General features: G+C 46.6%; 1 protein-coding gene across 4 annotated transcripts in view; it reads left to right on the forward strand.

Annotated features, from left to right (window-relative positions):
• FOXN3 (forkhead box N3) overlaps positions 1-23,715 on the forward strand; it is a 214,324-nt gene that overhangs the window by 119,569 nt on the left and 71,040 nt on the right. For all 4 annotated transcript variants that reach the window (XM_088462515.1, XM_088462516.1, XM_088462514.1 and 1 more), the window contains exon 3: positions 3,567-3,703. In XM_088462515.1, coding sequence (XP_088318641.1) covers positions 3,567-3,703 — 137 coding nt within the window. The remainder of the gene's footprint in view (positions 1-3,566; positions 3,704-23,715) is intronic.

A 23,715-nucleotide genomic window follows, 5' to 3' on the forward strand; every position in this document is an offset into this window, starting at 1 on the left:
TGAGATGAATATATAGGCTGCAATTGTGTTTTGACAAAATAAGGCGCGTGTAAAGGAAAATGTGCAGATACTGGTAGTTTCCTGTGACTGAAGTGCCTCATAATGACTGGATAGGCTGCATTCTCAGTGATGTCACTGGCTCCTAGTGACTGGATAGGCTGTACTCTCAGTGATGTCACTGGCTCCTAGTGACTGGATAGGCTGCACTCTCAGTGATGTCACTGGTTCCTAGTGACTGGATAGGCTGCACTCTGATTTCACTGGCTCCTAGTGACTGGATAGGCTGCATTCTCAGTGAGGTTACTGGTTCCTAGTGACTGGATAGGCTGCATTCTCAGTGATGTCACTGGTTCCTAGTGACTGGATAGGCTGCATTCTCAGTGATGTCACTGGTTCCTAGTGACTGGATAGGCTGCACTCTGATTTCACTGGCTCCTAGTGACTGGATAGGCTGCATTCTCAGTGATGTCACTGGCTCCTAGTGACTGGATAGGCTGCATGCTCAGTGATGTCACTGGCTCCTAGTGACTGGATAGGCTGCATGCTCAGTGATGTCACTGGCTCCTAGTGACTGGATAGGCTGTATGCTCAGTGATGTCACTGGCTCCTAGTGACTGGATAGGCTGCACTCTCAGTGATGTCACTGGTTCCTAGTGACTGGATAGGCTGCACTCTGATGTCACTGGCTCCTAGTGACTGGATAGGCTGCACTCTCAGTGATGTCACTGGCTCCTAGTGACTGGATAGGCTGCACTCTCAGTGATGTCACTGGCTTCTAGCGACTGGATAGGCTGCATACTCATTTATATTAGATCACCCACAAAATGACTCCTTCCACTGTGTAAGTCTGGAGTATAAATACGCTTTTTGGAGAAAAGAAGAAAGTGACCTTATTGTTACTGTGCGGCACTGTTGGATCATCAAAGCAAAAAGGAGAAAGGGGGGTGTAATATACAGCTGTGCTGAGGCTCCTTTGCGTTGTGTTCATACTTGATGAATGTCTGTTTGATGTGACCCCTCCTCTTCTACAGTCAGGAAGAGAGCTCCGGAGTCGAGTCTATTAGTTGGCTCTGCTCTTAAAATAAAGTCAATATTTGGAAGTACCTTTTATCTGAGTGACTCCTGTCCTAGGGGTCAGCTGGCTCGTGCAGCCACGTAGCGATCAATACCCTGATTTGAATGCTGATCCCCCATGGAGCCGGTGTACATTGTGCCTGTGTATGTGGCCTATGTACAGAGCCTGCTCTTATATGTGCGTAGTGCTTGGCGTGCAGGAGCCGGCATCTCCGCGTGCCCTGCAGTTATTATGGGGACTCTATAGAATAACCCAGAACTCCTATTGCTGTCATAGACAGGTGTTAGGGAAGAATTAAGTGTGGGTATATGAGCGATGTGCTGCGTCTGGGAGCGATGTGCTGCGTCTGGGAGATGACGATGGTCTTCTGTGTCTTTCTCTTGTAATAAATCCTTGTTTTGTAAATGTATTTTGTTTGTATGTGGAGTAGTAAAGGAATGAGTGTTCACACGGTGCTGCCAATAGTGTAACACAGGGTTGCTATGGCGAAAGCTCTCATTGGGGGGGGGGTAAAGATACTTTTTATGAAACGGAGAAGGTGGTCAATTTAGATGTAATTGTTGGGTTTAATTTGCAGACAAATCCTGCGGATTGTAATGGTGTGTAATATATAGGTGCCAACAATCCAGGGTCACGGGCTGCGCGAGACGTCACTTATATGGAATAAGGACAGATACCGAGACTTAGAATACAGAGATGTAACTGACTGTGGAGCTTTCTCTGCCCACACTCAGCGGCACTAAGTACATGACATAACTGGGAGGCACTGTAATGTATATACACAGCGTGGGGGTCCCGCCTCTGCATGTATGGGGTGTGAATATTTCTGCAGTGTACTAATTACCTGATTATCTGCGTCTCCCTCAAACCGGAAACAGCCACCGTTACGTTGGGGTAACCCTTCAAGGAAGTAAGAAGCCTATTTGTGCCGGGGAGCGAGACTCGGGGGCCAGGCTGGTGGTTTGAAGCCAATTATTGTATATATTAGTCTCATAACTATGTAAAATAAATATGGCCCATTTTCTGGCAGAGTAAGAAGAGTTGGCTGCGATCATCTTTCCCTTTGGCAGGTGGCAATAGTTCTCGCCGGCGCTTAGTGTTCATAAATGTATATTGGGACTGTTTTCTGTCTTCCCTTCTTCTCTTACTGTTGCCTCAAATATCGAAACTTTGTAGCCTTAATAAGGGACGTGTATGTGTTACTTAGATGCTTGTTCACTGCTAGTAACTTTTCCGAATTTGGTACTAAATCCCTTTCACTGTAACTGTCTTAAACAAAACAGTTACTTTGTGAAGCTGGCAGTAACGTTCTCATATGGCAGAAATAATGTTGCTGTAAATGAGTAAATATATCTATATAGTAAATGATTTCTGATATAAACTAGAGGGCAGGGCCTATAGACAGGCACCCTGTTACTTTCCAGCTTGTGTCCTGTTAGTCAGACGCTGCCGGTCATGCAGGGACCTGAACTTCAACAATAGAATGAAGTATGGACCTGTGGGGTTCACCAATGGGAAACTAGGCTCTTTATCATTTATATTGCACAGCTTCTATCTAAAGCTGCCCATTCACTAGAAGACACGACCACGATTCTGACATTGTAATGGTGCCGTCGTCGGTCAGTCTGTGATGTGACCATCACGTTATCGTCAGGTTGTTCAGCATGTTTGGCCGATGATAGATGTCTAAACGACCAGCGGGAGCGCGCATCACTGGTCGTTTTAGACATTATAGTAAACTATTTATGAACGATAACGATATTGTTATCGTTCAATCCCTCAATGTGATCGTCTAATGCAGGGGTCTTCAAACTTGGCCCTCCAGATGCTGTGGAACTACACATCCCAGCATGCACTGCACATAGTTTTAGCATGCTGTTATATCAAAAAGGTGGCACTGCATGCTGGGATGTGTAGTTCTACAGCAGCTGGAGGGCCAAGTTTGAAGACCCCTGGTCTAATGGATGGGCACCTTTATACAATTAAAATTGTAGTTTGTACTAAGCCTTGGACAGAGAGAAAGTACCAACCAAACACAGCCTGTAACATAACACTAGCTGATTGGTACGTTATCTATCTCTCTCTCTCTCTCTCTCTCTCTCTCTCTCAGTACATAGACCCCTTACTGTTTCTGCTGTCATAGTCAGATTATCACAGCAGACGCTCTATGCACTGGGTTCAATGTGTCAAGGGTCTCTGTATATGGGGTGGGGGCAAGGATTCCTGTGGCACCACCTGTTACCTGTCTGCATCTATCTGCCCAATACTCACCCCCTCCTGACCTCACTCTGCATAAATGAGATTATTAAGGCACCTTTATGCAGTCCAGTAACCTGTTGCTATGTTTCCTTATAGAAGTCTGTTTATTAGGCGTACACTGTCCTGGATTATGTCTAGGTGGCTGTTCTGTGTGTTTGGAGAAACCTTTCTGTAATAAATGTGCCCTGTACCCATAGTTCCTTGTACTGACTTAGTTTTCTCTGTGTTTCAGAGTATTGGGAAAGGATCCTTGTGGTGCATAGACCCGGAATACAGACAGAACCTGATACAAGCCTTGAAAAAGACCCCCTACCACCCTTACTCCCATGTATTCAACACACCCCCCACCTCTCCTCAGGCATATCAAAGGTAAGGCGTAAACCTGGCCGCAGCCCCGTGCTCTACCACTAATAAACACAACTGTGTGTGTGTGTATATGTATAGGTGTGTGTGTGTGTGTGTGTACATGTATAGGTGTGTGTGTGTGTACATGTATAGGTGTGTGTGTGTACATGTATAGGTGTGTGTGTGTGTGTACATGTATAGGTGTGTGTGTGTGTGTACATGTATAGGTGTGTGTGTGTGTGTACATGTATAGGTGTGTGTGTGTGTGTACATGTATAGGTGTGTGTGTGTGTACATGTATAGGTGTGTGTGTGTGTACATGTATAGGTGTGTGTGTGTGTACATGTATAGGTGTGTGTGTGTGTACATGTATAGGTGTGTGTGTATGTGTGTGTGTACATGTATAGGTGTGTGTGTGTGTGTACATGTATAGGTGTGTGTGTGTGTACATGTATACGTGTGTGTGTGTACATGTATACGTGTGTGTGTGTACATGTATACGTGTGTGTGTGTACATGTATACGTGTGTGTGTACATGTATACGTGTGTGTGTGTACATGTATAGGTGTGTGTGTGTACATGTATACGTGTGTGTGTGTACATGTATACGTGTGTGTGTGTACATGTATAGGTGTGTGTGTGTGTACATGTATAGGTGTGTGTGTGTGTACATGTATAGGTGTGTGTGTGTGTACATGTATAGGTGTGTGTGTGTGTACATGTATAGGTGTGTGTGTGTGTACATGTATAGGTGTGTGTGTGTGTACATGTATAGGTGTGTGTGTGTGTACATGTATAGGTGTGTGTGTGTGTACATGTATAGGTGTGTGTGTGTGTACATGTATAGGTGTGTGTGTGTGTGTACATGTATAGGTGTGTGTGTGTGTGTACATGTACAGGTGTGTGTGTGTGTGTGTACATGTACAGGTGTGTGTGTGTGTGTGTACATGTACAGGTGTGTGTGTGTGTGTGTACATGTATAGGTGTGTGTGTGTGTGTGTACATGTATAGGTGTGTGTGTGTGTGTACATGTATAGGTGTGTGTGTGTGTGTACATGTATAGGTGTGTGTGTGTGTACATGTATAGGTGTGTGTGTGTGTACATGTACAGGTGTGTGTGTGTGTACATGTACAGGTGTGTGTGTGTGTACATGTACATGTATAGGTGTGTGTGTGTGTACATGTACATGTATAGGTGTGTGTGTACATGTATAGGTGTGTGTGTACATGTACAGGTGTGTGTGTACATGTACATGTATAGGTGTGTGTGTACATGTACATGTATAGGGGTGTGTGTACATGTACATGTATAGGGGTGTGTGTACATGTACATGTATAGGGGTGTGTGTGTGTACATGTATAGGTGTGTGTACATGTATACATGTATAGGTGTGTGTACATGTATAGGTGTGTGTGTGTGTACATGTACATGTATAGGTGTGTGTACATGTATAGGTGTGTGTACATGTATAGGTGTGTGTGTGTGTGTACATGTATAGGTGTGTGTGTGTGTGTACATGTATAGGTGTGTGTGTGTGTGTACATGTATAGGTGTGTGTACATGTATAGGTGTGTGTGTGTGTGTACATGTATAGGTGTGTGTGTGTGTGTACATGTATAGGTGTGTGTGTGTGTACATGTATAGGTGTGTGTGTGTGTACATGTATAGGTGTGTGTGTGTGTACATGTACAGGTGTGTGTGTGTGTACATGTACAGGTGTGTGTGTGTGTACATGTACATGTATAGGTGTGTGTGTGTGTACATGTACATGTATAGGTGTGTGTGTACATGTACAGGTGTGTGTGTACATGTACATGTATAGGTGTGTGTGTACATGTACATGTATAGGGGTGTGTGTACATGTACATGTATAGGGGTGTGTGTGTGTGTACATGTATAGGTGTGTGTACATGTATACATGTATAGGTGTGTGTACATGTATAGGTGTGTGTGTGTGTACATGTACATGTATAGGTGTGTGTGTACATGTACAGGTGTGTGTGTACATGTACATGTATAGGTGTGTGTGTACATGTACATGTATAGGGGTGTGTGTACATGTACATGTATAGGGGTGTGTGTGTGTGTACATGTATAGGTGTGTGTACATGTATACATGTATAGGTGTGTGTACATGTATAGGTGTGTGTGTATTATTAAATACATTTTGTTGTGTTGGTAATTGGGATGAGCAGAGATGAGGTGCACTTACCTGCGGCCACCCAGCACCCTCTCTCAGTTGCGACCTTTCCCAGTTTCCGGCAGCGCGGTTTATACGTGTGGAATGTGCGCAGAGATTGGGGCTCTCGCTGGCGCAGGGCATTCGTGTCTGTGTGGCTGAGCTCCGTCCCAGACTCTGGACATTTGTTATGAGCCGTCTCCATGCAACAACCAGCTCCCATTAACAATTAAACCTGATTCGTTATGGTTACGTTCTGTTTGTTTGTTCATAGACTTCTCTTCCTTGTGAAGAACAATGCTGGTGCCTGATAACCGGACATTAGTATTTATGTAGCATTATGTGCAGGTATACAGCTATAGCAGGCTGCCCCTTTCTCAGAGCGGCGGGGGGCTTTCCCCGTGTGAGAGATGTGGGCTTCAGACTCCTATTGTATCTGGATGGGGCAGTTGTGACCCATCGCTGGGGGCAGGGAGTATTGTACAGGAAGCCGGCATCATGGACTCAGTGCTGTGATAGAGAGAGGTCCTGTAACCACTGTGCGCGCCTGTACTATAACCACTGTGCGCGCCTGTACTATAACCACTATGCGCGCCTGTACTATAACCACTGTGCGCGCCTGTACTATAACCACTGTGCGCGCCTGTACTATAACCACTGTGCGCGCCTGTACTATAACCACTGTGCGCGCCTGTACTATAACCACTGTGCGCGCCTGTACTATAACCACTGTGCGCGCCTGTACTATAACCACTGTGCGCGCCTGTACTATAACCACTGTGCGCGCCTGTACTATAACCACTGTGCGCGCCTGTACTATAACCACTGTGCGCGCCTGTACTAGCAGCCTCAGTTACCCTCTCCAGGGTGTCAGTGACCAGTAATGTCTTCAGTGCTAAGAGGAGCCAGTGTGTCCATAATTCCTCATGGGCTGCCCGTCCCATCATATGCTTCAGTTAACGAACTTGTGAGAAACTTTTGACATCTTGAACTTGGTAGAAATCACTTTGGTCTATTTACTAAGCCTTGGATGGAGATCAAGTACCAACCAATCAGCTCCTGTCATATTTCAAACACAGCCTGCAACGTGACAGTTAGGAACTGATTGGCTGGAATTACGCCAATGCCTACATCTCACAGGATAGAACACTTCCCCCTATAGGTAACCTCAAAGGAGCGTGACATCTAAGGGCCGTTCAGCTTCAGCGTAATGCTCCAGGGACAGCCCCTGAGGCTTGCGAATGAGATGTCCGCTATATGCTGGCTGTCGGTGGCCGCCCTATGTGTATGGCTGCGCTAAAGACTAATATGGTGGCACATTGTCTGTTATGCTGTAATCACTCAGGAAAGTTTAATCACCACCGTAGGAGCATCAGTCATAGCTGGAACCTACTGTACTGTATTACCCACCTGAGGTAGTAGCCCAGGACCTACATTAGGGGGGGGGGGGGGGTCAGTGCTGGAACCTACTGTACTGTATTACCCACCTGAGGTAGTAGCCCAGGACCTGCATTAGGGAGGGGGGGGGGTCAGTGCTGGAACCTACTGTACTGTATTACCCACCTGAGGTAGTAGCCCAGGACCTACATTAGGGGGGGGGGGGGGGTCAGTGCTGGAACCTACTGTACTGTATTACCCACCTGAGGTAGTGGCCCAGGACCTACATTAGGGGGGGGGGGTAGGGTGGAACTTACTGTACTATATTACCCACCTGAGGTAGTAGCCCAGGACCTGCATTAGGGGGGGGGGGTCAGTGCTGGAACCTACTGTACTGTATTACCCACCCGAGGTAGTAGCCCAGGACCTACATTAGGGGGGGGGGTCAGTGCTGAAACCTACTGTACTGTATTACCCACCTGAGGTAGTAGCCCAGGACCTGCATTGGGGGGGGGGGGGGTCAGTGCTGGAACCTACTGTACTGTATTACACACCTGAGGTAGTAGCCCAGGACCTGCATTGGGGGGGGGGGGGGGGGGAGTCAGTGCTGGAACCTACTGTACTGTATTACCCACCTGAGGTAGTAGCCCAGGACCTGCATTAGGGAGGGGGGGGGGGGTCAGTGCTGGAACCTACTGTACTGTATTACTCACCTGAGGTAGTAGCCCAGGACCTGCAGCAGATCGGCCTCAGTTACATTTGGATTGCTGTAAGTCAGCGCTAACTGGACAAAATGATTATTGGGCATAATTGGGGGATTCCTGAGCATATTGTCTCTTATAGTTTATGTATAAGCGCCAGCAGGCACAGTAAATATAAGAACGGTACTGTCACTGAGAGACGGAGATTACCCTATAACCATGGGCCCGGGTGCAGTTTGGTATCTGTTACATTTTATCTGACCTCAGGGTATTTGGCATCTGTGATAGTAACACACCCTGGGGCTGCACGAGCCATAAACATGTATGTGATCTAGGTGTCAGAGACGCTGTGATATACAGGCGTGACGTGGCCTCGGCCGGGGATAACAGGCTATAATGTGTTATTACTCTGGTAACATACAAACCTGCTCCCTAGGAATGTGCTGCATGAGTCTTGTATCTGGTGCCAGCGCTCCGCACTTTATGCCCACCGTAAATGACCCACCTGACACCGCGCGCCTACTATGGGCTCTTGGGTTTATAACAACGTTTTAGTGTTTTGCATCGCAGCGCACCGGTTCTGCAATTCTGGTCATTGCTCTGCAAAACGGAACGCAGCGAGATCTGTTGTGTGTGTTTTGTGTTAATGAAGTTTCCCTGCATCCTGCGCTGATGAGCAGCATTCCATCACATGCCCAGACAATCCAGCCTTAGTGAGGGATGGGATGAACAGCTGGGCTTTAGGGGGAAGACTGCCGTAAGTCTGCCCTCGCAAGGCGATTAGCGTGATGGCAACCATGGCAACTGGAGTGTCGCCATGGCAACGCATAGCGGAGACAGGTGCCGTTACATCACCAGGCTGTTAGTTGCCTGGCAAAAGAACAGACCATTATCACGTATAGCCACACGGTTGCCATGGCGACCAGTAACCCCACGCAGCGACTCCAGTTGGCTCGCAGCCTTTTCCTCGGGAGACGGCTACCTGCCTTTGTCTGGTTCTTTTTGTGAGAATCAGCAGCCGCATGCAATATCCGAAATGACAAGTTGAGGTCAGATAGCTTCAGGAAGGATCATCACAGAAAACGGGGACATAAAATTCCTCCTTCGCCAATTCCATTCACTTTGCTTTTCAGACACCAGATATGTTTGTAACTTGTATCCAACATTGCACAGTATGGCACTTGTAGTTCACCGACAGCTGGCATAACATTTTTAGATTTTTTATTTTATTTTTCCATTTCCCCCTGTGCATTGCGGTGTATATTATATGTTCAGTAAAGTTTTTCCTACCTTGACTTAAGCAGATATCAGTGAATTTACGCTTTTGGTTTTATAGTTGCTTTTGCGCAAATTTGTGTAGTTTAATGGAATTTAAGTTGCACTTTCATCTACGGCGGTAAATATCCATTTTTCCTAATGAAATAAGATATGTGACTTGTTGGGCGACAAGTACGCCTGAAGTCCTGACTATGGATGTTGTATAGGACTGGATGAAGGCTCTCTCCTGTAGAGGAACTACCATACAGCTTCTAGGCTAATAAGTAGGTGTTTCCATATTACCGTGTCTGACGTTGTCCGTGGGGTTTGTTCACATTGAACGCTGAATAGTGCCATCAAATATTCTGTCATTTACTCGGCGACGCTCAAGGTGAAAAATAGAGGTTTCTTTATTGAACAATCAGCGAATGATCATTTACATCCGAGCGCTTCCCTTGCGGTCTGATCCCATTAATGCAGGTAACGCGAGCTGATGGTAAATTGTTACAGCAGCATCTATAAATATAGCCCCAGCTGCACAATACAAACCCGTTCTGCACATGGCTATAAGTAGCCGTTGTATGGAAGCTCTACGTGGTTTTCATATTGTACTTTATTATTTACACACTTAAGTTTGTTACTGTTCATTGTAGAAAATTCTTCAGGCGTTTTAGTTATTATATTAATATTTAGATGACGGTGTTTGCGCTCGCTTGGCGCCCTTCTGCGATTCTGTGGAAGGAAGTACACACTGCAGTTCAGGCCATCTATTGATTTCTTGCACGTGGAGAATGAGCGTTACATCACCATGTCAGACGTGCCAGCAGCGATACTACACCGTACATGTACCACATCCTGATGCGTCTGTGTGCACCACACTGAGACCTCTGACCCCCAGTCCTGGTCACATGGGGCCGATGTAACCGTGTACATGATTCCCCCCCCCCCCCCAGTACTTACATAAGATGCTTTGCAGGTGTGTTACATACATTGTGCTCAGCCAGAGGCTTTGCAGCACAATCTATTTACAGTTTGTTCTCTAATGGACTTATAGGGGTCTAGGTACTAAGCAGTGAAAAGTGATAAGGTGCCAGCCAATCAGCTCCCAACTGTCATCTCACAGGCTGTGTTTGAAAAATTACAGTTGGGAGCTGATTGGCTGGTACCTTATCACTTTTCTGTCTCCTAACACTGCTTAGTAACTAGACCCCATAGTGACCGAACTGCCGTCATAAGTTACTGAGTTCTGTGTTTAGGGTACCGGGTCCATTATTTTCCTCCAGCACAAAGTTTTAAGTTTTCCATTGAGTTGAGTAACTTCTACCAGCAGCACTAATTATTGGGCCTTGTTACATGTAGATTGTGATGTGATCTAGAAGAAAAAAAAAGTGTGCGAATATCCAGCATTAACGCAACCCTAGGCTTACAGCGCTGTGTTTAGTGTTCAGCCTTTGGTATCTAATACTAAAAAGACTGTGAGGTCTATTTACTAAGCCTTGAATGGAGATAAAGTACCAGCCAACCAGCTCCTAACTGTCATTTTTCAAAAAGCCTGTGACATGGTAGTTGGGAGCTGATTGGCTGGTACTTTATTTCCATGCAAGGCTTAGTAAATTGACCCCATTGTGCTGAATACAATGTAATGGTCTTGTTGCTGGTCCTCTGGTAGCCGCGTATTTCTCGTGTCTACGTGTTGCATTATTTAATAACTGTTGCTTGGAGCTGAAAATGATTTGTACTTTTCGTGATGGTTTGGCCACTAGCTGGCAGTGTTCTATTGCACCTCTGGGGATGACCCGTCAATGTAGTACAAGTTATGTGCCATACTCTGCTCCAATGTATATACAAACTGCAAATATACAGTAGAGTATTGCTAGATATCGCATGGGATATATGATCTCTTTAAATAACCAAAAATATCTAATAAGTTTCCATACTGGAAGCTGTAAATAGCCAGACATGCTGCATATTGGTAAGAGATTGTAGTGCATTTTCTCTCTCTGCCTTTGGATGTAGGTGTTTCCCCGATCGTCTGTAACCGCTGTGACATTTCTTCTGTAGGTGTTTTAAACTCTGCATACTGATATATAAATAGGATTTTTTTGTGATTAAGCCCCCCCCTCTTCTCCCCATGCTGCGTCATTCGGTGCAGGCTATGAGAACTCTAGTACAACTACTGGATTGTTTTTGTTTCCCCTCCCCCACCTGATCTTTTATCACCGTGAGATATCGTGCCCCCCTAGGCTCCTGCTCCCCCAGCTTACCCCTCTTTGTGCATTGTTTAGTGAGTGGATGGTAGCCCCCCTCTTGTTATACACTGGGCGTGTTTATTGTGTACATGTGTGTGATTTGTGTAGGATCCAGCCACGTTTTCCGTGTGACTATGGAGGGGCCTTTACCATGCTGAGAAATGATGGTTTGCTGGCACCAATTAGCACTGTGATTACTGAAAGAGGATTGCAATTTCAGGGCTAAAAGGACGGGCAACGGGCAAAAGGATTGGAAATGAGATTATAGAATTATAAAGCTCCTTGCTTTTGTTCCACTTATAATGCGACCGTTTTGCTGGAGTAAGTGAAACAATCCCGTTTGGAGACTGAAGTGGGAGATCAGTGTCCTGCGGCGTTGAAGTGTCTGCCTGCGTAGTGACCTCCGCCTGGGGAAGACATTTAACTGCTTGGGGGCTGAGGGACCAAGAAGCGTTTTCTATACAGTGGAAATATTGGGCTTCGGGATTGAAGTATTGAATCCATAATACTTCGGGGAGGGGGGTCACAGCCTGAAGTAAAAGTAGTAACCTGTGTATCTCGTGCAGCTGTGAAACTACAAGTCCCATAATGCATACAATACGCTGCCTGATTCCGATTTTAGAATACTGGTGGTTGGAAAGCTGAGGGTACTGAGATATATGGAGGTCCACAGTACACTGTCCAGTCAGGGGCCACCTGACGTCATTTCACCCAATCATGTAAACCAGTGGTGTCAAACTCTGGCCCTCCAGCTGCTGTGAGACTACATATCCCAGCATGCCCTGCCACAGTTTTAGCATGCCCTAATAGCAAAACTCTGGCAGTGCATGTTGGGATGTGTAGTTCCACTGCACCTGAAGGGCCCGAGTTTGACACCACTGATGTAAACTGAAAACCACCGGTATCTTATCGTCTGGATGGACGGGAGCCATAACTTGTATAGCGTCACCCACCAGATATAATGGACTTGTTAGCTGGCCAGCCCCAGAGTTGTGACAGGAGGCAGGAATAATGGTGAATGGATAGGTCGTGCACTCTGGGAAGTCCTTGGTGCCTAGTGACCAGATCTGTAAGACCCCTGGGGGGTCAGTCTGCTAATTGGTTGCTTTTCACTATATAATGGGACATTTTTATTTATAATCTCTGCAAGACCAGGGGCACTATGTAAGTCTTGTGTTGTGTAAAGTGGTTCAGTAGCTAGCAGCGGTGTACGGCTACGCTGCGCTACTTCTGTAGTTGGGTGGTGGAAATGTTCATATTTACCCTGTGAATTTGTGCAGTATGTGTAAGGTGTGAGGTATTCAGGGTGTCTGAGGGGAATCTGCAGGTGTTTATTCACAGAGATCGCTAATCCCAGCAGCTGCCGTGTTCTCCGTACCCTATCATCGCAACAAGGTGCACCTGCATGCCGTAAATTGTGACCGGAATCTGTCTTCAATTTGAAACGTTATAATTTGCCCATTCCCTGTCCCCATTGTAATTTGCCCATTCCCTGTCCCATTACCAGCACTGTAGCCAATGCCGGATTCCTCTGTAACATTCATTTCTTACAGCAGAGACCGTGCTGGGCTTTCTGTCCTGTTCCTTAAACTACCGCAGTCCCATGTACCCTGTGCTGAGATGTATGTACCATGCACTGCAGGGGTCTGTTGGACGTGGGACTGGCTGCCCAGCACTGATGGGGTTAATGGTGTACTGGAACACTGCCCCCATTTAGCTGCACATAAATGGTTCCTGAGTCTGAGGAGGGAGGGAGCTAACAGAACTGTCCCCCTCATATAGCAGAGAAGCCGGTCTCCATAGAGACACATACCAGCAATGTAAGATAATACTTAACATGTGTCCGGATGGCATAAACACAGGCCTACACACGGATTGGGACCGGACAATAATGCAGGGACTAAGCAATGCAGGCAGGAGATTGACGTGGCCTCTTCCAGCTCGTACACTGACCACAAGGATGGCCCTAGCCTTACTGTATATAACCTATGGCATACATATAGTACTGAAGCAACGTCTGGCCTGACAGTGCAATAGGAAATAGGAACATGATGAGAATAGGCCGATTCCCACGCTGCTGTGACTGCGTTAGCGTCTGTGGCTCTATGCTAATGCTATTACCAGCCCTTCCCCAAGCGTGTGACTAAGTGCAGAAGGGCTGGTCGCCCACTTTGTGCCTCTGTAGTCCCAACCATCAGCAGCACCCTGGCCACTTGCCCCAGGCTAAGTGCAGGATCTCTGTCCATGTTTGGCCACCAGTGTACGCAGTCCACAGCCACCCCTGCGGCACGCCGATGGGACAGAATATCTCTGTGCATCTGCATAGCTACCTCCCAATATATTCCAGAGTCATCCATGGCTTAATCCCTTCAGGCACCATGAGACGCATGTGTAGTTGCAAAAAATCGCCAAGTTATGTGAATATGGGCATTGCCCCTGGCGCTGAGTCACCTAGTGTTCTCTATCTGGCTGAGGATCTGGCGCTGAGTCACATAGTGTCCTGTATCTGGCTGAGGGTCAGCCCCTGGCGCTGAGTCACCTAGTGTCATGTATCTGGCTGAGGATCAGCCCCTGGCGCTGAGTCACCTAGTGTCATGTATCTGGCTGAGGATCCGCCCCTGGCGCTGAGTCACCTAGTGTCATGTATCTGGCTGAGGATCAGCCCCTGGCGCTGAGTCACCTAGTGTCATGTATCTGGCTGAGGATCAGCCCCTGGCGCTGAGTCACCTAGTGTTCTGTATCTGGCTGAGGATCCGCCCATGGCGCTGAGTCACCTAGTATTCTGTATCTGGCTGAGGATCAGCCCCTGGCGCTGAGTCACCTAGTATTCTGTATCTGGCTGAGGATCAGCCCCTGGCGCTGAGTCACCTAGTGTTCTGTATCTGGCTGAGGATCAGCCCCTGGCGCTGAGTCACCTAGTGTTCTGTATCTGGCTGAGGATCAGCCCCTGGCGCTGAGTCACCTAGTGTTCTGTATCTGGCTGAGGATCAGCCCCTGGCGCTGAGTCACCTAGTGTTCTGTATCTGGCTGAGGATCAGCCCCTGGCGCTGAGTCACCTAGTGTTCTGTATCTGGCTGAGGATCAGCTCCTGGCTCTGAATCACCTAGTGTTCTGTATCTGGCTGAGGATCAGCTCCTGGCTCTGAATCACCTAGTGTTCTGTATCTGGCTGAGGATCAGCCCCTGGCACTGAGTCACCTAGTGTACTGTATCTGGCTGAGTATCAGCCCCTGGCGCTGAGTCACCTAGTGTTCTGTATCTGGCTGAGGATCAGCCCCTGGCACTGAGTCACATAGTGTTCTGTATCTGGCTGAGGATCAGCTCCTGGCGCTGAGTCACCTAGTGTTCTGTATCTGGCTGAGGATCAGTCCCTGGCGCTGAGTCACCTAGTGTTCTGTATCTGGCTGAGTATCAGCCCCTGGCGCTGAGTCACCTAGTGTTCTGTATCTGGCTGAGGATCAGCCCCTGGCACTGAGTCACCTAGTGTTCTGTATCTGGCTGAGGATCAGCCCCTGGCACTGAGTCACATAGTGTTCTGTATCTGGCTGAGGATCAGCTCCTGGCTCTGAATCACCTAGTGTTCTGTATCTGGCTGAGTATCAGCCCCTGGCGCTGAGTCACCTAGTGTTCTGTATCTGGCTGAGTATCAGCCCCTGGCGCTGAGTCACCTAGTGTTCTGTATCTGGCTGAGGATCAGCCCCTGGCGCTGAGTCACCTAGTGTTCTGTATCTGGCTGAGGATCAGCCCCTGGCGCTGAGTCACCTAGTGTTCTGTATCTGGCTGAGGATCAGTCCCTGGCGCTGAGTCACCTAGTGTTCTGTATCTGGCTGAGGATCTGCCCCTGGCGCTGAGTCACCTAGTGTTCTGTATCTGGCTGAGGATCAGCCCCTGGCGCTGAGTCACCTAGTGTTCTGTATCTGGCTGAGGATCAGCCCCTGGCACTGAGTCACCTAGTGTTCTGTATCTGGCTGAGGATCAGCCCCTGGCGCTGAGTCACCTAGTGTTCTGTATCTGGCTGAGGATCAGCCCCTGGCGCTGAGTCACCTAGTGTTCTGTATCTGGCTGAGGATCAGCCCCTGGCGCTGAGTCACCTAGTGTTCTGTATCTGGCTGAGGATCAGCCCCTGGCGCTGAGTCACCTACTGTTCTGTATCTGGCTGGATTGGCCATAGGTCTTGTATCTTGGGGGGATTAATTTCTCCTGTGCACAGAAAACTTCCTGTCTGTAATCCCCATCATGCTGGTGTTGGCCTTTCATCGGAGGAAAAACCCTGAGAACAGGGCAGCAGCTCAGCACATGTCAATGTCCCATCTTTTATGTGACACAACCTGCAGTATTGCTGCTAATCCTGCGCTAGGGATGTGACCTGGCAAACGCTGGTTACTGTGTATTTCATTGCTTGTGCCATGTATATGGAGGATGATATTAGGAAGACTAAGGTGCCCACACACATAGCGATGTGCTCACGATCAGCCGATGTGTACTATTTCCCTTGAAACTCTCCCCGGCAGCTCTGCAAACGATTTGGTGTCCAATCTTCATACGATCTCTCCTGCAGCCAGACTGTCAGTGCATCGCCTCCTAGATTGTTAGATCCGCACTACCGCATGGCAGATCTGACGATGCGTTGTGCGACCAGCGGGGACGCGCATCGCATTGGGATCGTGAGTGGGGATTCACGATTTGGGCATTTTGTACATGATCTGACGTTCCGATGCCTCTGAATCGGCCAGATCGGGTAAAAAATCGCTGTGTGTGTGGGCACCGTGAGCCTTGTATTACTCCCTACTATCCAGGGACTTTCCCAAGTCTTTAATTTTTCTCCATGGAATTATTGATATTTGCACAACTAAAATCCCTTTATTTTCTGCACGCTGGCTGCACTTCTCTCAGCATCTTATCAGTTGTACCTTGTGTCAATATTTATGGAGTGGTTTTAAAATGCAGAAAGAATGTTACAGTAAAAGTTAGCAAATATAGCATGCTGGGGCTTGTAGTGCTCCTGGATTCTCACAATACAGTATGACATGTGACCTGCTAGGATGCCCTATGCCTGCAGCCAGTGTTGGTGATTATGGCACAGTATGTGTGTGCTCTTATCTCTCTCACACCATAGTCTGGGTGCTGTAATCTAGTTACACGCGGTTCTTCATGTCGGCACTCCCTGTTTACGTGTTTCCATTAATGACTGTGTTATAAGTGCAGTGAATACATTTCCATACCCCGTTCTCATGTGTAACAGAGCCTCCATTGTATGCCTAGTTTGAATGCGTAGCCTGCACCTCCGCTATTCCGGCTCCGCAGACCTTTCTCCAGAGCCATCTAGGGACAGCTGATGTGAAAGGGCTTTTATACTACAATACATTTAGTACTTGGGAAGAGCCCGCTGAGCATTTATCTGCACAACTGTCTTTTTTGAAGTTTATTAAAGTGTTGTGTGTTACAGTCTCATGGATTTTTAATGGATGACTACTGCCAACTAGAACTGGTGCTACCCAGGACAGAGACACGGACTGGGGTTTATAAAAGAAGCAGGGTTTGAATTTGGTGTCAAACGAAATGCCAGTGGACAATGGAATACATTGGTAAAGCCTTGTGTACTCATTGCAGAGTGTACTCATTTTGAGCTGAAATAATGGTTCTGCAACCAGTGGATTCACTAGGCCAATACAGATAATGTAACCAATGAATTCACTAATAACCGGGGACATCACTGAGAGTGCAGCCTATCAAATCACTAGTGAGCCAGGGACATCACTGAGAGTGCAGCCTATCAAATCACTAGTGAGCCAGGGACATCACTGAGAGTGCAGCCTATCCAGTCACTAGGAGCCAGTGACATCACTGACAGTGCAGCCTATCCAGTCACTAGGAGCCAGTGACATCACTGAGAGTGCAGCCTATCCAGTCACTAGGAGCCAGTGACATCACTGAGAGTGCAGCCTATCCAGTCACTAGGAGCCAGTGACATCACTGAGAGTGCAGCCTATCCAGTCACTAGGAGCCAGTGACATCACTGAGAGTGCAGCCTATCCAATCACTAGAAGCCAGTGACATCACTGAGAGTGCAGCCTATCCAGTCACTAGGAGCCAGCTATTTCTTTGGTAAGGCCAGGCAGTGGTCACTGTCAAAAGAAACAAAAAAAAAATAAAAAAGGCACCTTTGGTAAAACCCCATTCATTATAGAAAAATGGAAGATGCTCGATATGTTTGTATTCAGCAAACGGGGGGTGAATATTGAGGATAGTGGAGTACAAGGTCATTACAACATCTCCCAGCACTTATCTGCCAGTCAGAGGAAATCATGATTAAAACAGTAATAAAAGCAGAAATGTGCCGTCCTGTGCAGGAGCTGTACAAGTTGTTGGAAGTTGTTTCCAGGCTGTGCGGTGTCTGCACCTATGTATTATAGTAATCTGTCCTCTCTGCTCCTGGTAACACGCTGCAACGTTCACCTTGAAACGAATGTCTTCCCGAGACGTGGATGGCCTGCAGCGATTCTGTCTCACAGGCAGCATTGTTGACGGTCGCTTGGCAACGCCATAATTGTAATATTTGCTGTCACTACACACACTGCTCCTCTTGTTTTGACAATAGCCTGGAATGAGACGCCCAGATCCCAGGCTGTGCCGATCAGGTGACTGGCAGCTGCAGTATACACACCGCTCTGTTGTATGACTGTCGCTGGGCATGTGTAGACCCTAATGGCTAAAGGGCCACACTGAGGACACGATCAGCCATAACTAAGCATTGCTTGTGTAACGGAGATGGTCGCCTAAACCTTCTGCTTACAGGACGCTTTATTCTTACATTTCCCGCTAGTAACTCTAATGAGAGGTGAAGCATCCAGGTGGTGATTAAAGCCTCGACTTGCGGCACAGTACAACCCTGATAACAACATTGAAAGTCTATCCCTGTAACACAGAGGATCCTCAAGGCACCCTAACAGTCCAGGTTTTAAGGATAGCCATGTTTGAGCATAGGTGGATTAATTTATACCTCCGTCAATTTGATTAATCCATCTTTGCTCAACCATAGATATCCTTAAATCTTGGATTGGTGGGGTGCCCTGAGAACCGACTTTGGGATCCAGTGGTGTAAAAGGTAGCGCATGTGTGGACTATAGGTTTTTTTTTTTGTGTCAATTTTACATAGTTCACAATATATGTAAGAATTATGGGTGCTGGTTAATAGGTTGACAATAATGAGGTCAACATTCAGACGGTCGACACATTCTGTAACTGAGCCGTTAAACGGTCTACATGGTCATTATATCGACCAACATTCTGTAGACCTATATTTAGGTCGCCAGGCTTAAATGGTCGACAGTCCAAAGGTCAACATGTACTGTGTCCAAGTTGACGTTTTAACTGTTGACATTCAGAACCAGTGGACCTTGTGGTGCCGACCTACTGAATGTCAACCTTGTATACCACACCCAAGAATTCTATATGTGTAATTCCGTACTTGTGTCACTAGTTATAAACGTTTAGCACATTATTCGCCTTTTTATAGCGGTGCCTAAACGCTTTATCTGATAGCAATTCTATTCTTTATATGTGTTTCTAGGGGTACCAATAACGCACATGGGCTGCCTGTGGGGGGGTACCCAGGGTGAGGAGTGGTCCGCTGTACTAGATATACTCTGCTCTGTTCTCGCTTGGTGCAATGTATAAGCAAAGTCAGCGTTCCTTACCCACGCTCCCTTCTGTTCTGGGCCACGCCCCCAGTGATGCCACGCCCTCACACTATTGCGCTATGGGAAACAGCTGTGCCTAATGATATAAAGTATTGCTGAAGAGCACATACAGAAGCTAGCATCAAATAGCAGTGCATTGTGTAATATATGGGAGGGCCTTTACGCAGCGGCCATTGATCCAGGGGAGGCCCAGTAAGAAGCTGATGAGACGTAGCTATGCAGCAGGCTGTGAGTGTCAGTTCTGTGAGCACCCGGCTTCATAAATGTCTCCCGTATTTTATGGTCAGTCTCCGGGCGCTCACAGGGCTGCTATAAAGACTATAATTAGACCTCACGCTAGTTCTCCCTTTTATTCTACGTCCCTTTATGGGCCCACTCCAACCGCAGAGACAAAGTTTTCAGAGCTACGTTTTTGTCTCTCTTAACGAGATGGTCTCTTTAATCACATCGTTTACTTAAATGGCCTCATTAGTGAAGTACTGCAGAAGCCGCAGTTAGAGGCGAGACCTCTATAAACACAAGCTGCGTCCCGCTGCCAGAATATTGGCTCTGTGATGTTGGCACGTTGTCTGGTGACAGCTCGTGTGGACGTCACTCCTAATAATCCCTTTTATGTTACCTTTCTTTTATCCTTATTGTGTTTTAGTTTTTCTGTTAGGTCTGTAAAGGGAAATGAAAGTGTTGTTGATAGGCATAAACCTATGTTATTAAAGGAGCTGATACCGTTTGGATCAGCTCTGAAATACGTAAGAGGAAAGTCCACTGTTAAGACGTTTTTACTGATTTATGCACAAATAGACATCTATCCTTTTCCTATGTGTTTATTAGATACTCTAATGCATAGCGCATCTAACGCCTTTCCTACAGATTCTTCAGCTGTACTGGGCCAGATCCGTACAGTACGTTCAGCGCCTGGCCCCACCGCCGTGCCATTGGCTCTACTGACTAGCGAGAATCACTAATGGCACTAATTATTATAAACTTGAAGATGTTTTGGTTCATGCCCTGATGGGGGGTGAGTGTAAGTTGCCCCATGGGGATGAAGGAAAGGGAGGTATTGCATACACTACACTGAAGGGTGTGATTAGCTAATTATTGGAAATAAAATGTTTGTTCCTATATTACACACACACAATACACCCCTCACTTTTGGGAATAGATTTCTTTTTTAGGCAATAATAATAAACTAAACATTTGTGACACATTATGTTTTAAGGTTTGTTTTCCCTTGTGTATTAGTTTGTGTGGTGGTAATAGGCCGCCCTACAAGGATCTATCATAGCAGTTAGGTCTCTCTACCACCTGACGTGACGTACTATAATCCGCACCTGGTTATCCATGGCTCCTTTAGGCATATATATTGTACCATAATCGTTGCCTCATTGCTCTGTGATTGACTGTAAAGCCGCATATTGAACGATAATAAAATAGTTTTTGTGAAATTGTTCATTATACTGTACAGTGGATATTGTGCCCACACTGAACGATATGTCATTCAGTGCCGGCTCCCTCCCTCATCCCCCAACATGTACAACCTGACGTTATGTCATTCAGTGCCGGCTCCCTCCCTCATCCCCCAACATGTACGACCTGACGTTATGTCACTCAGTGCCGGCTCCCTCCCTCATCCCCCAACATGTACAACCTGACGTTATGTCACTCAGTGCCGGCTCCCTCCCTCATCCCCCAACATGTACAACCTGACGTTATGTCACTCAGTGCCGGCTCCCTCCCTCATCCCCCAACATGTACAACCTGACGTTATGTCACTCAGTGCCGCCTCCCTCCCTCATCCCCCAACATGTACAACCTGACGTTACGTCACTCAGTGCCGGCTCCCTCCCTCATCCCCCAACATGTACAACCTGACGTTATGTCACTCAGTGCCGGCTCCCTCCCTCATCCCCCAACATGTACAACCTGACGTTATGTCACTCAGTGCCGGCTCCCTCCCTCATCCCCCAACATGTACAACCTGACGTTATGTCACTCAGTGCCGCCTCCCTCCCTCATCCCCCAACATGTACAACCTGACGTTATGTCACTCAGTGCCGGCTCCCTCCCTCATCCCCGAACATGTACAACCTGACGTAATATGTGACTTTATGATGTTACATATTACCAGTCTGTCCGGTTCCTAATATTCGTGCACGTGTGTTACCGCGCTGAGGACTTAAAGCCAGAAATAGCGCTATTCCAGCAGGGGAATCTTGTAATGATGCATGAATCCCTGTTTCACCTGAGCCTCTCCACACATGGTTATGGTATTCTAAACTGCTAGCTAATACAGTCAGGTGCATAAATATTGGGACATTGACAGAATTTTCATATTTTGGCCTCTATTCACCACCACAATGGTTTTGAAATGAAACAAACTAGATGTGCTTTAACTGCAGACTTTCAGATTTAATTTGAGGGTAATTACATCCAAATCGGGTGAACGGTGTAGGAATTACAACGGTTTCTATATGTGCCTCCCACTTTTTAAGGGGCCAAAAGTAATGGGACTATCAACTCAAAAGCTATTTCATGGACAGGTGTGGGCTATTCCCTCGTTATTTTATTATCAATTAACCAGGTAAAAGGTCTGGAGTTGATTCTAGGTCAGTGTTGGCTAACCTTGACACTCCAGCTGTTGTGGAACTATATATCCCAGCATGCCCTGCCACAGTTTTAGCATGCCCTAATAGCAAAACTGTAGCAGTGCATGCTGGGTTATGTAGTTCCATAACAGCTGGAGTGTCAAGGTTAGCCAACACTATTCTAGGTGTATAGGTGCATACACACAAACAACGATTTTTTGACCGATTATCGTTTAACGATAATCGTTTGTAAAAATCGTTCACTTTCTGAGTCAAACGATGAACGATTTTCGTTCATGCGCGTTCACGTTTGTAGTTCAGTCAGACTTGTCAACTCAACGATTTTCAGTAAGGGAATATGCAAAAATCGTTCATTACTTTTAAATTAACATAGTAAATGAACAACTTTAGTAGACGATTTTAGTTCATTTTTTCAAGGTAGAAAATCGTTTACTAAAATCGTTCATTAACTAAATCGTTGTGTGTGTGTATGCAGCTTGACATTTGCATTTGGAATCAGTTGCTGTCGACTCTCAATATGAGATCCAAAGAGCTGTCACTATCAGTGAAGCAGGCCATCATTAGGCTGAAAAATCAAAACAACCCATCAGAGAGATAGCAAAAACATTAGGTGTGGCCAAATCAACTGTTTGGATCACTCTTAAAAAGAAAGAACGCATCGGAGAGCTCAGCAACACCAAAAGACCCGGAAGACCACAGAAAACAACTGTGGTGGATGACAGAAGATTTATTTCCCTGGTGAAGAAAAACCCCTTCACAACAGTTGGCCAAATCAAGAACACTCCCAGGAGGTAGGTGTATATGTGTCAGTCAACAATCAAGAGAAGACTTCACAAGAGTTAATATAGAGGGTTCACCACAAGATGTAAACCATTGGTGAGCCACAAAAACAGGAAGACCAGATTAGAGTTTGCCAAACAACATCTAAAAAAGCCATTACAGATCTGGAATAACATCCTATGGACAGATGAGACAATGATCAACTTGTACCAGAGTGATGGGAAGAAAAGAGTATGGAGAAGGAAAGGAACTGCTCATGATCCAAAACATACCACCTCATCAGTGAAGCATGGTGGTGGTAGTGTCATGGCGTGGGTATGTATGGCTGCCAATGGAACTGGTTCCCTTGTATTTATTGATGATGTGACTGCTGACAAAAGAAGCAGAATGAATTCTGAAATGTTTTGGGCAATATTATATGCTCATATTCAGTCAAATGCTTCAGAACTCATTGGACGGCGCTTCACAGTGCAGATGGACAATGACCCAAAGCATACTGCAAAAGCAACCAAAGAGTTTTTTAAGGCTAAAATGTGGAATTTATGCAATGGCCAAGTCAATCCCCTGACCTGAATCCGATTGAGCATGCATTTCACTTGATGAAGACAAAACTGAAGGGAAAATGCCCCAAGAACAAGCAGGAACGGAAGACATTTGCAGTAGAGGCCTGGCAGAGCATCACCAGGGATGAAACCCAGCGTCTGGTGATGTCTATGCATTCCAGACTTCAGGCTGTAATTGCCTGCAAAGGATTTGCAACAAAGTATTAAAAAGTGAAAGTTATGGTGCGTACACACTGGGCGATTAAAGTGGACGACTGAACGATAACGATATCGTTATCGTTCAGTCGTCCACTTTATCGTCCATTTTTAACACAAAAAAGATGAACGATGACGACGACGCGCGTTCCCGCGGGTCGTTCGTCATCCTCGTTCATCGGGCTGACATGCAGGCCAACCTGACGACCTCGTCAGGTTGCTGCATGTCAGGGAATGGGGGAGAGAGCCCGGCGCTGAACGATATCGCTAATGATATTGTTCAGCGGCTGTGCTCAATGTCATGAACGACATTGAGCACAGCCTGCCGGGGACACACTAGACGATATCGCTCAGGGAGCATATCGTCTAGTGTGTATGCACCTTAAAGCTGCATACACACACAACGATTTTGTTACCAACGATTTTATGAAC

Source organism: Taudactylus pleione, unplaced genomic scaffold (genome assembly GCF_031769625.1).
Source record: "Taudactylus pleione unplaced genomic scaffold, aTauple2 ptg001254l, whole genome shotgun sequence".
In the NCBI taxonomy this organism is placed as follows: domain Eukaryota; kingdom Metazoa; phylum Chordata; class Amphibia; order Anura; family Myobatrachidae; genus Taudactylus; species Taudactylus pleione.